General features: G+C 38.3%; 1 protein-coding gene across 7 annotated transcripts in view; it reads left to right on the forward strand.

The window, feature by feature from the left end:
* DYNC1I2 (dynein cytoplasmic 1 intermediate chain 2) overlaps window positions 1–12600 on the forward strand; it is a 54796-nt gene that overhangs the window by 37175 nt on the left and 5021 nt on the right. For all 7 annotated transcript variants that reach the window (XM_013968871.2, XM_005675969.3, XM_013968891.2 and 4 more), the window contains one exon: window positions 469–613. In XM_013968871.2, the coding sequence (XP_013824325.1) occupies window positions 469–613 (145 nt within the window). The remainder of the gene's footprint in view (window positions 1–468; window positions 614–12600) is intronic.

Below are 12600 nucleotides of genomic sequence, written 5' to 3' on the forward strand. Positions count from 1 at the left end.
CATTTTAAATTGACTATTTCTCCTGCTGTTCAATCTGTTTTGAAATTGTCTAGCTGTACCTTATCAATTGCTTCCTGTAAAAAAAAAAAATTGAGTGTTCAGATTTCATCGCAAATACAGATCACCTTCACTTGAAAGCTTTTGTTTTAAAAGTAACCTAGGTTCTCTCTCTTACATGTAGCATCTCTTTGTCTCTGTTCCACCACCTCAGAACCTTGGACATTGGACTTTTGAGTTCTGTCATCAATAGCATCATGATTATGGTTCCAAAATGTACTTACTACTGCTTTAGTGGTGTTATCAAATATGGATAGAGTAACACTCAAACATAATTATTTTGATGTGTTATGAGCACAGAGTTAAGTTTGTTGAAATTGTGTCAAAGTATAATAATAGATAAACCTATAACATATATTTGTAAATAGTCTACTTACAAGAGATTTCCCTGTTTTCACTCTTATGAAATAGCAAAGCTGGAATCAGTGAGATGTTCGAGGGACATCAAGGACCAATTACTGGCATTCATTGCCATTCAGCTGTTGGAGCAGTGGACTTCTCACATCTTTTTGTCACTTCATCATTTGACTGGACAGTAAAACTTTGGACAACGAAGGTATCTAAAAATAGATGTCTGGTCAGGTGCTCAGGTTTCTGACACAAGGTGGTGCTCTAATACCACATGGAAAAGATGAAAAGCCTCCTAATAGCTTGGAATGATTTACTGATAAATCAAACCTAGAAAGTTACACAGAACATTAGTGAAAACTAGATGTTGAAGTTTTTAAAAAATATGCTCACAGGTATGATAACTCCACTCATAACCAAGACCAGTTGTCCCACCACTTCTGGCATTTCAAGCATAGAAATTGTTATTCTGAACTGAGCTGGGGGAAAAGCCTCTGAAGATCTCACATGACTCTCCTATAGCTCCCCTGTAGCCTGGCACAAAAGCTGTGCATTTGCTCTTTGAAGAGCTTTTAGAAGATGTTCAGAACTGCAGTGACTCACAGAGCTGATGGAAACTGGAGGAAAGATAGATAAAAACTGTTGTACAATAAGACCATGTCATAAACTCGAGTCATTAGGAAAGTATTGTGTAAATACTTATAAATTATTATAGTATAAGTAAATATTTTATATTAAATAAGTAAATTTATTATAAATAAATACTTATATATAATAATTATACTTATGGATGCATATATATTTTGTTGACCACAATACATACATAATACATACATAATACAAGTTGTTTGTGTTTAAATAAGCCTTGGAAAACCTTTTATGTTAAGCAGTGCTTCCTGATCCTCCAGCAATTCCAGAAATACGTGACTTTGCCCTGAATTATTGAAAGTCTCAAGGCAAATCCAAAGTGCCTTTACTTTGCTGTCTAGCTTTTCTGCAGTATTACATTGTTGGTGACAAAGTTCCATCCTTAGAATATCATATTCTATTTAAGTTAAATTTTAAGCTGTGTTTTTCATGTTTTCATCTGCCTTATCTTAACTTTGATTCTTCAGTTTCTTTGAGAAAACCTGGTGCTTTTAAGAGATTTTCTTCACTATTATAGTGGAATCAATTATTTATCAAATGTTGACCTTGGAAATCAGGGATGAACTTACTACTCACTCTTGTCCTTTCCTGATGCTTTCTTTCCTTTCCTGAAGTGAGGTAGCAAATTGTCTCTTAAAATTCAATGTTTTCATGTTTGGGATTGGCTTTTCTGGTAAAGAATCTGCCTGCAATGTAGGAGACCTTGGTCTGATTCCTGGGTGGGAAAGTTCCCCTGGAGAAAGGGATAGGCTCCCCACCTCCAGTTTTCTTGGACTTCCCTGGTGGCTCAGATGGTAAAGAATCTGCCTACAATGCGGGAGACCTGGGTTCTCTCCCTAGTTTGGGAAGATCCCCTAGAGGAGGGCATGGCAACCCACTCCAATATTCTTGCCTGAAGAATCCCTCTGGACAGAGGAGCCTGACAGGCTACAGTCCATGGGGTTGCAAGGAGTTGGACATGACTGAGCGACTAAGCACGTTTGGGATTAATTCAGTTCAGTTCAGTTCAGTCTCTCAGTCGTGTCTGACTCTTCGCGACCCCATGAATCGCAGCACGCCAGGCCTCCTTGTCCATCACCAACTCCCGGAGCTCACTCAGACTCACGTCCATCGAGTCTGTGATGCAATCCAGCCATCTCATCCTCTGTCGTCCCCTTCTCCTCCTGCCCCCAGTCCCTCCCAGCATCAGAGTCTTTTCCAGTGAGTCAACTCTTCGCATGAGGTGGCCAAAGTATTGGAGTTTTAGCTTCAGCATCAGTCCTTCCAATGAACGCCCAGTACTGATCTCCTTTAGAATGGACTAGTTGGATCTCCTTGCCATCCAAAGGATTCTCAAGAGTCTTCTCCAACACCACAGTTCAAAAGCATCAGTTCTTCGGTACTCAGCTTCTTCACAGTCCAACTCTCACATCCATACATGACCACAGGAAAAACCATAGCCTTGGCTAGACGGACCTTAGTTGGCACAGTAATGTCTCTGGGATTAATTAGCAGGCATTAAAAACAGCATTTAAGTCTAATGAAGGAAAATGTATTAAAAACTGTTTAACACAGTGTCTGTCTAGCATGATAGAGACTTCACAGTGTTCATTCAGTTCCTCCTTTTCTCCTCCATGGAGATCAGGCAGAGGGTTAATGCATTTAGTTTATCGTCTGTTTTCTTTCCTGGATTGCTCTTGAATTTTTGCTTTTGAATGAGATTTATACAGTGGAGAAAGGTAGAGGTAGAAGATTCTCATGTCTTTAAGCAAAGAAATGTATAATCCAGCTAGCAAAAACAAAGCAAGATGCAGAATTGGAGAGATGAAGCCAATTGTTTCTCTCTGCTCTGTAGGTGGCCACCTAAGTGGCTAGCTTTCTGGATATCTGGATACCTTACATCTTAGATTGTTGGCCAGTACCCTTTTTCACTATTTGAAAAGAATCTTTTATCTATTTGTAGATTTGTTATTTTTAGTATCTCAGGGCTTCAGTTTGCCATCCTTTTTATCTTTAAATTTGAGGCTTCCATTCTTAAATATACCACCAAATAGGACTAGAAAGTGAAGAATTCATCTTGCCTGAATAAGAACAGTACTTACATCTGTGGTAGTGGACTGACTGGTGCTTGCTTTTGTGTGCTACACAGCTGATTGATTGGTGGTTGATATTTTTTGTTTTTGTATTTTCCTGTATTTCGACATAAAACTGCCTACTGAATAAGAGTGACAGCCAGCCATATCTCTTTCTTTGCTAATGGAGTTAGACATTGCTTCCTTCTTAAGCTTCATATAGAAGGCTCATTTATTCATTCAACTGTAATACATGGCTCTCCCTTTCCCCCACTACCCTATTCTTCGGCCACCCCAATGTTAGTGACCGAAGAATAGGACAACACAGAACAGGGTGATTTTATAGAAGATAAATCATGTACCCTCAAAACTGTATCAGAAGAATTACCTTTTTATTCTGACTTTGCATCACACAAATAGTTCTAGTCTATGAAGGAAGAAAGAGCAACAGTCTGCTAAGTATTTTTTTATTTGGCCATGTTATGACTCCCAAAGTCATTATTGCTTTGATCTTGGATTTACACTTCATGGTTAATTGTGTTACTGGTCTTCATTTCTTCTCTAAAAACTTGGTAGAGCCTCTCTGCTCTCCAATACAATGATAATGAATAATAGGCAAAATTTTAAGATAATCTCTTCTTAAAAACATTGTTCCAGCTTAAAAAGCTTTAAGCTTTTTAAACCAGTATCTTCAAATTCATAAATTTAACAGACTTTAAATGTTTTTCTTTTTGCCTCTACTTTTTAAGTGTTTTCTGACTCTAGGAATTGGGTCCCCATAAACTGGAAGAATGAATCATTAGATATTGCTGTATCTTTGTATCCTTTAAGATCTGACTCTGCCCCAGCAGCGAAACAAGATTCTTTCTTTTTCTCCCCTTCTATAAGTCCTCTGTCTATCACTTGAAATCTCAGTTTGGAACTGCCTCAAATTTAGTTTTAAGTAATCTATCTTTCATCTTCTAGTTTTTGCAGAGTCGTGGATTTTAATGCAGTGACAGGGTTCTGGATCATCAAATTGTTTTCTTTTTTGAACTCAGTTATTTTTAATAAAGAAGATAAAGATAGATAGTTGTCCACATTTTGGTGAAGTTTAATTTAAACCAACCAAGATATTGCTTCTAAAATAGTTAAAGGACACTGTTTACTTTTTAAAATACCAAATTTGAAAATTTACAACAGAAGTACTTTGGCAGTCCTGAAAAATGGTAGGAGGAATAGAATAGTTGTCTTGAAGATAACTTGAAGATTCCATGAGCACTTGATTAGGGGTAGACCTGATAAATGAGCTTAATATTCCAACCACATTTAACTGTACTTACTACAGATTACTCTTAAAATATAAGAATTATTTATTTGGAGGACAAAATGTATTAGTATATGCACAATATATTCTAATCTCAGAACTGATGCCTTTCAGGAGCATATTTACCATAAAGTGACAAAGTTAAAATCATTAGAATAGGTAGTTCTTGAAACTTTTATAGTCCATATACACCTTAAAATTGTTTCACAGTTTCTGATGTCTTAAATTCCCTCCTTATTTGAAAAGCTTCAACCTATTTAACTCTTGGAAAATACCTGCGTTAAAACAGGGTTAAAGAGATTTTACTAATACTTCTAATAGCAACTGTGCACCTATTAGACAAATTAAAATGAAGAAATGCTCTGAAGTTGGGATGTTTCTTGGAAAATGCTGACTGACCATCAGGACCCAGTCCTCCAGGGCAACATTTACTGTAATAACTTGCTATTGGCCAGTGTCCAGCCTGTCCTTTGCATATTCAGAAACTCAGTTTTATCAGTCTACTAGAGTTGATTCAGAGAAGGCAATGGCACCCCACTCTTGCCTGGAAAATCCCATGGATGGAGGAGCCTGGTAGGCTGCAGTCCATGGGGTCGCTAAGAGTCAGACACGACTGAGCGACTTCACTTTCACTTTTCACTTTCATGCATTGGAGAAGAAAATGGCAACCCACTCCAGTGTTCTTGCCTGGAGAATCCCAGGGTTGGAGAAGCCTGGTGGGCTGCCATCTATGGGGTCGCACAGAGTCGGACATGACTGAAGCGACTTAGCAGCAGCAGCAGCAGAGTTGATTAGCTAGAGATTAGCACTCATAGGTGTCTAAGACACTGATATGTGGGAGAAGGTCAATTTATTAATTTACAATGAGAAACAACTGCCAGAAGGCCCCGATACCCTTACTTGCCTGACCGGTTCATTGTTCTCCCTGTATTGGACAACCCACATGGGAAGCCAGATTATAATCAGAAGGTTGCTTGGTGAGCAAGGAATTGGAGCAAAAAACGTTTTCTAATTTGAATGCTTAATGGCATCAAGCAAAGATAGCCTGATTCATTCATCTTCACATAGAGATAACCCTGCCATAGGTGGTAACCCTCAGAATCCATTGACAGAGACACTGTCTCCAGGACAGTGCTTGAATTAGGCATTTCCTCAGTTTTCTTATAAGATTGCTTCTTTATATTTTCATTGCTTTTAATGGATACATACATTCCTTCTCAAAAAGTTAGTATCTTCTTTCAGGTTATATAGAAAGGTATTTCTGCCCTTGGAATTGTTTCTTTTTCATGAGAATCTGTTTATTTCCATCTTGATTCAAGTGAGGACGTACTTATTTCCCACTTCTCTGGAGAGTACTTCACTGTTACATTCACGGATTTACTATAGAGACTCTTTGGTTATTAATCTAGAACTCCCCAGATGCCCCCAGAAAAATATAGAATTACTGTAATCATTTCCTGGAGCTGCCATATCAGATTGTCACAAACTGGGGAACTTAACAGAAATTTATTCTCTCACAGGAGGCTAGAAGTCTGAAATCAAGGTGTTGGCAAGGTTGGTTACTTTTGGAGGCTCTGAGGAAGAATCTATCCCTCTTTCCCTGTCTCTTTTCTAGTTTTCAGGGTTGCTAACAATCTTGTCGGAGAAGGCAATGGCACCCCACTCCAGTACTCTTGCCTGGAAAATCCCATGGACGGGGTCGCGCAGAGTTGGACACGACTGAGCGACTTCACTTGCACTTTTCACCTACATGCATTGGAGAAGGAAATGGCAACCCACTCCAGTGTTCTTGCCTGGAGAATCCCAGGGACGGGGAAGCCTGGTAGGCTGCCGTCTATGGGGCCGCACAGAGTCGGACACGACTGAGGTGACGCAGCAGCAGCAGCAGCAACAATCTTGTGCTTTTTGGCTTCCAGCTGCATCGCTCCAGTTTCTGCCTCTGTCGTCACATCGCACTCTCCCTACATGTCTGTCCAGATTTTTCTCTTCTTTTAAGACAGTAGTCATGCTAGATTCAGGGCCTACTCTAAGCAGTATAACCCCAGTTTAATTAAGTCTGCAAAAGACCCTTTTTCCAATAATGTCACATTTACAAGTTCCAAACAGACTTGAATTTGACAGGGAGTTGGGGGGCTGGGGTGGGCAGGACACCATTTAACCCAATACATAACTGTAAAGAACTAAAAAATATATATATATGGTTTGTCTTTTGACCATTCAGTGTTTATTTTCACCATGTACTACAATGAGCTGCCTTTGATTATTCAAATGCTATCTGTTTTTCAAGAAACAATACTTCTGATTCATTCTTTTTGGCAAATGTATTTGCAAACCTTTTGTTTGTAAAAATTTTAGAGCGGCAGTGACCTTTAGACATCATCTAGTTCAGTAGCTCTCAGTTTTGGTCATGTTAGAATCACCTTGGCAATTTTTAAAACTTTTAGTGCTCACCTGGCACCTGAGACTGATTAAATCATAGTATCTAAGGAGACTTGGCAACAGCATAATTTTGAAAATCCCTCCAGGATTAGGGGGATTACAATGTATAGTCAAAGTTCAGAACCACTGATACAGAACTTTTGCTCTGCGAATAAGGAAGTAGGGGCCAGCAATGATGAGATGACTTCTCCAAAGCCTTAAAGCCCTGAAATAAGAGTCTGGGTCCTGTGTCCCTCTTCAGCTCTTTCCTGCTGCCTCTCTTCCATTGAGGCAGAAGTTCTCATCGAATTAAGAAAAGATATTACTATTAAAAAGTATTTCAAATGATCCATTGGGGATTTTAAATTTGAAGTGTCATATATAAGATTAATATATTAATGAACAATTTTGGTACTGTGTGTGTTCTTTCTTTCTCTTTGAGGCAGAAAATTGTTAATCCTTGGATGACTGTGTTTTCTAAATTAAACTTGAAAAAATTACCAAAGGTTTCTAATTACATTTTATAAATTTGGAAACGTTGCCATTTATTGTATTTTTATTTTTAATATAATCTTTTACCCAGTTTTAATGCATCCTGCTCTTTTCCTCTGGCTGCATCATAGTCTACTGAATTAGATGAATAATTTTATTAATAATTTCCTGAGACATTCCACAATCTTCTTTTTCACTCTGTATATAATTTTTATGGGTTTTAATCAAATTAGTATATTAAAATTTTCATATTCTATAAAAAATGGAATCATGATATGTACTTATTTGTGTTTGGCTCTTTTGTTCATTATGTTTGTGAGAGTCATTGCATTTTGTTGAATGTAGTTGTAGATAGTTAGATGTTCATTGTCTCAGATATACAGTATTCCCTTATGTAAATATACTATAATTTATCCATTCTGCTGCTGATGGTATGTGGGTTAATTGTAGTTTGGGGTTGGGTTATGGATAATGTTGCTATGAGCATAGTTGTAGGTGTCTTGTGGTGAACATAAGCACTTGTTTCTGTTGGGCATATACTTAGGAGGGAGATACTTGGCCACAGAGTTGAACATGTATGTGCACATGACTGTGAACAGCTGTTTCAAGTCTTTGATGAGAGACCATAAAATTGCCTAAAAACGGGATTTTCTTGAAGTATACAATCACCTCAGGATTTATAGACCTTGTTGTTCAGACGCTAAGTTGTGTCCAGCTCTTTACAACCCCATGGACTGCAGCATGCCAGGCTTCCCTGTCCTTTACTGTCTCCCGGAGTTTGCGCAAACTCATGGCCATTAAGTCGGTGATGCCATCCAATCTTCTCATCCTCTGTCGCCCCCTTCTCCTGCCTTCAGTCTTTCCCAGCATCAGGGTCTTTTCCAGTGCGTTCATATCAGGTGCCCCAAGTATTGGAGCTTCAGCTTCATCAGTCTTTCCAGTGAATATTCAGGATTGCTATCCTTTAGGATGGACTGGTTTGATCTCCTTGCTGTTCAAGGGACTCTCAAGAGTCTTCTCCAGCATCACAATTCAGAAGCATCAAATTGTTTGGTACTCAGCCTTCTGTATGTTCCAACTCTCACATCCGTACATGACTAGTGGAAAAACCATAGCTTTGAGTATATATGGACCTTTGTCGGCAAAGTGATGTCTCTGCTTTGCAAAACACTGTCTAGGTTTGTCGTAGCTTTTCTTCCAAGGAGCAAGCGTCTTTTAGTTTCATTGCTGCAGTCACTGCAGTGATTTTGGAGCCCAGGAAAATCATTCACTGTTTGCCACGTTTTCCCCACTCTTAACTTTTTGAATGTTGAGTTTTAAGCCAGCTTTTTCACTCTCCTTTTTCACCCTCATTAAGAGGCTCTTTAATTCCTCTTCACTTTCTGCCATCATCTGCATGTCTGATTCCAGCTTGTGATTCATCCAGCCCGGCATTTCACATGATGTATTCTGCATATAAGTTAAATAAGCCTTGACATATTCCTTTCCCAATTTTGAACCAGTCCATTGTTCCATGTCCAGTTCTAACTGGTGCTTGACCTGCATACAGGTTTCTCAGCAGGCAGTAAGGTGGTCTGATATTTCCATCTGTTAAGAATTTTCACAGTTTGTTGTCATCCACATAGTCAACGGCTTTAGTGTAGAAAATGAAGCAAAAGTAGATGCTTTTTCTAGAATTCCCTTGCTTTTTCTATGATCCATCGGATGTTAGCAATTTGATCTCTGGTTCTTCTGCCTTTCCTACATCCAGCTTATACATCTGAAAGTTCTCAGTGCAAGTACAATTGAAGCCTAGCTTGAAAGATTTTGAGCATTACCTTTCTAGCATGTGAAATGAGCACAATTGTATGGTAGTTTGAGCATTATTTGGCATTTTTTTGCGTTGGGATTGGAATGAAAATTGACCTTTTCCAGTCCTGTGGCCACTGCTGAGTTTTCCAAATCTGCTGGCATATTGAGTGCAGCATTTTAACAGCATCATCTTTTAGGATTTTAAATCAGCTGGAATTCCATCACCTCCACTAGCTTTGTTCATAGTAATGCTTCTTAAGACCCACTTGATTTCACACTCCAGGATGTCTGGCTCCAGGTGAATGACCACACCATTGTGGTTATCCGGGTCATTAAGACATTATTGTGTAGTTCTTCTGTATATTCTTGCCACTCTTCTTAATCTCTTCTGCTTCTGTTAGGTCCTTGCCACTTCTCTCCTTTATTGTGCCCATCTTTTCTTGTAATGTTCCCTTTGTATCTCCAGTTTTGTTGAAGAGATCTCTAGTCTTTGCCATTCTATTGTTCTGCTCAATTTCTTTGCATTGTTCACTTAAGAAAGCTTTTTTTAATCTTTCCTTGCTCTTTCTAAGCAGGGTGTTTGTTAATCAGTGATGTGCATCAGAACCTTTAGTGCAGCAACACCAGAGGGACTCATGATGCACATTGAAGGTGGGACCCTGCATCTGGGTTTCTTAAAAGCTCTGCAAATGATTGTGATACTCATTGTTGCCGAGGGGAGTTATAGGAAAATACTGATCTTAAAAGGGAAGAAAACTCTTAGTTTCTGTTTTTAGCTTAATTTTAAGTTCGGTTAAAATTTTTATTTTCTTAATTACAAACATATTTTTTTTGGCTTTTAAGATAATCCTGCAGTTGACATTTACTTTGACACCTGGAAAATTTTAGATTTATAATTTTAAGCTTTTTATTATAGAAAATTCCAAATACAAAAGCAGAAAGAGGAGTATAATTAAACTGTTGTGCTCATTACCTAGCTCCTAAAATTTTCAACACATGACCAACCTTGTTTGATCTGTTCCTATATACATTCCCTCCGTACCACTGGATTATTTTAAAAATGACTTATAGTATGCAGTATTATATATACAAAACAAAAAAACCTGTAATACTACCATATCATTGTACCCTGCCCCCAAATGAATAGTGATTCCTTAATTTCGTCAAATAGGTGATCGGTGCTCAATTAAAACATTTTTTTTTCTTTTTACCTTTTTATTTGTTTGAAGCTGAATCCAGATGAGGTTCATTTGTTTGTGATTGACCCATCCTTTGAGCCCTTCTCTTAAAAACAGGGTTTCCTTCTCTGCCTTGTAGTCTTGCTGCTACTGCTGTTGAAGAAACCAGATTGGTTGTCCTGTTAGTTTCTCACAGTCTGGATTTTGCATTCTGTGGTACTGTTCATACTGTTGTGCAGAGTTGCAGATTGTTTATAATTCTGTAAGGAGAAGCTTGATGTCCCCCAGTCCTTATGTTGACGTCTCTTCGTTCTTTTTGGTGATCGGGAGCTTCTTCTGCAATAGATTCCTCAGGAGGTGCTCCTGGGTGCATTATTCCTGTATTCACAAGAGTCTGTTTACGAAGGTCAGTTTGTGCTATCTGCTAAGTCACTTCCGTCATGTCCAGTTCTCGTGACCCCAGGCACTGTAGCCCGCCAGGCTCCTCTGTCCATGGGATTCTTCAGGCGAAAATACTGTAGTGTGTTGCCATGGCCTCCTCCAGGGGGTCTTCCTGACCCAGGGATCAAACCCATGTCTCCTGCTTCTCCCGCACTGCAGGTGGTTCTTTACCACTGAGCCACCGGGGAAACCAGTTTGGCTGTATATAAAATCTACAGTTTACGTTGTTTAATTACCTTAAATATGTTATTCTTGTTTTCTGGCATAAGCATTGTCAAAAAGTCTGATGACAATCCTATTTTTTTTTTCATTACCTCACTCATAACTTGGTCTTTAAAAATCTGAATGATCAAAATTTTTTTTCTTTTTTAAGGGTTGATTGTGTAGATACACAAGATACTCTAATATGAATTTCAGGCTGTCTTTTATTTTAGGAGAGTTCTCTAAAATTATTATTTTTGTATTCTATAGTATTGCTTTGATTTTCTTTTTGAGGGCCTGCCGTTACAGGTATATCTTTGTTAATCTCATTTGTCTATCACTTTCAAAAACATTCAATTTATCTTTTCTTTTTTAAAAAAATAATGGTGTTATTGAGATATAATTCAGATACCATGAGATTCATCATTTTACAGTGTACAATTCAGTGGTTTGGGGATTTTATTTAAGCCGTCCTAGTGGTATGAAATGATATTCCATTGTGGTTTTGATTTGCATTCCCATAGTGGATAATGATACTGGACATCTTTTCAAGTGCTTATTTGTATTTGTAGATCTTCTCTGGAGAAATGCCTGTTAAAACCTTGCCCAAGTTTTAATTGGGTTGTTTGCCTTTTTAGTAAAGTTTTGTTAAGAGTTGTAGACACAAGTTACTTATAGATATATTATTTCCAAATATTTTTGCCCATTGTATAGGCTCTCTTTTCACTTTCTTGAGGGCATTATTTGAAGCACAAGGGTTTTAAATTTTGATTTACCCCAATATATATATACTTTTTTGTTGTCATTTGTGCTTTTATCTCATCTGAGAAATCATCGACAAGTCCAAAGTCACAATGACTTACTCCTGTGCTTTCTCCTGAGTTTTACTGTTTTTACCTCTTGTATTTAGACGTACTATTTTACCTCTTATATTCAGATCTAAGATATTTTTGAGTTAATTTCTGGGTTTGATGTGGGGAAGGAGGGGTCCAACTTCATTCTTCTGCATGTGTATATACAGTTGTCCCAGCATCACTTGTTGAAAAGACTGTTCTTTTCACATTTAATTGTCATGACATCCTTACACTCGTTAAAGATCTGTCACAATAACTTTGTGTGAGGTTTGACTGAGATCCTTTTTTTTGTTCCTTATTATCTAGTAGTGAAATGAGTTTTTCTCTGTGTTTAAGGAGGAGGGAATGGGCATAGATAACTTTTCTAGTTTCATGTTGTTGTTTAGTCGCTCAGTTGTGTCCTACTCTTTGCGATCCCATGGACTATAACCCGCCAGACTCTTCTGTCCGTGGGATTTTCCAGGCAAGAATACTGGAGTGGGTTGCCATTTCCTTCTCCAGGGGATCTTCCTGAATCAGGGATAGAACCTGTGTCTCCTGCTTTGGCAGGTGGATTCTTTACCACTGAGCTACCTGGGAAGTCCTTTCTAGTTTTGTAGTCTAGGTTAAAGCTCTCCTGGGTTTTTTGCAAAGTGGATATATATCTCTCTGCGTCTTGTACTTTCTGAAATATATCTTTTCCGTTCCTCTCCACCACCTTTATCTGAACCTTCTCTTTCCCTTGTCCCTATTGTGCTGTATTCCACAACTTGGATTCCATTCCCTTCAGTTTCTTTTTGGTGAGACTTGGTCTTGGAAAGGGAGCTTTGATTTGT

Source organism: Capra hircus, chromosome 2, assembly GCF_001704415.2.
Source record: "Capra hircus breed San Clemente chromosome 2, ASM170441v1, whole genome shotgun sequence".
NCBI classification, from domain to species: domain Eukaryota; kingdom Metazoa; phylum Chordata; class Mammalia; order Artiodactyla; family Bovidae; genus Capra; species Capra hircus.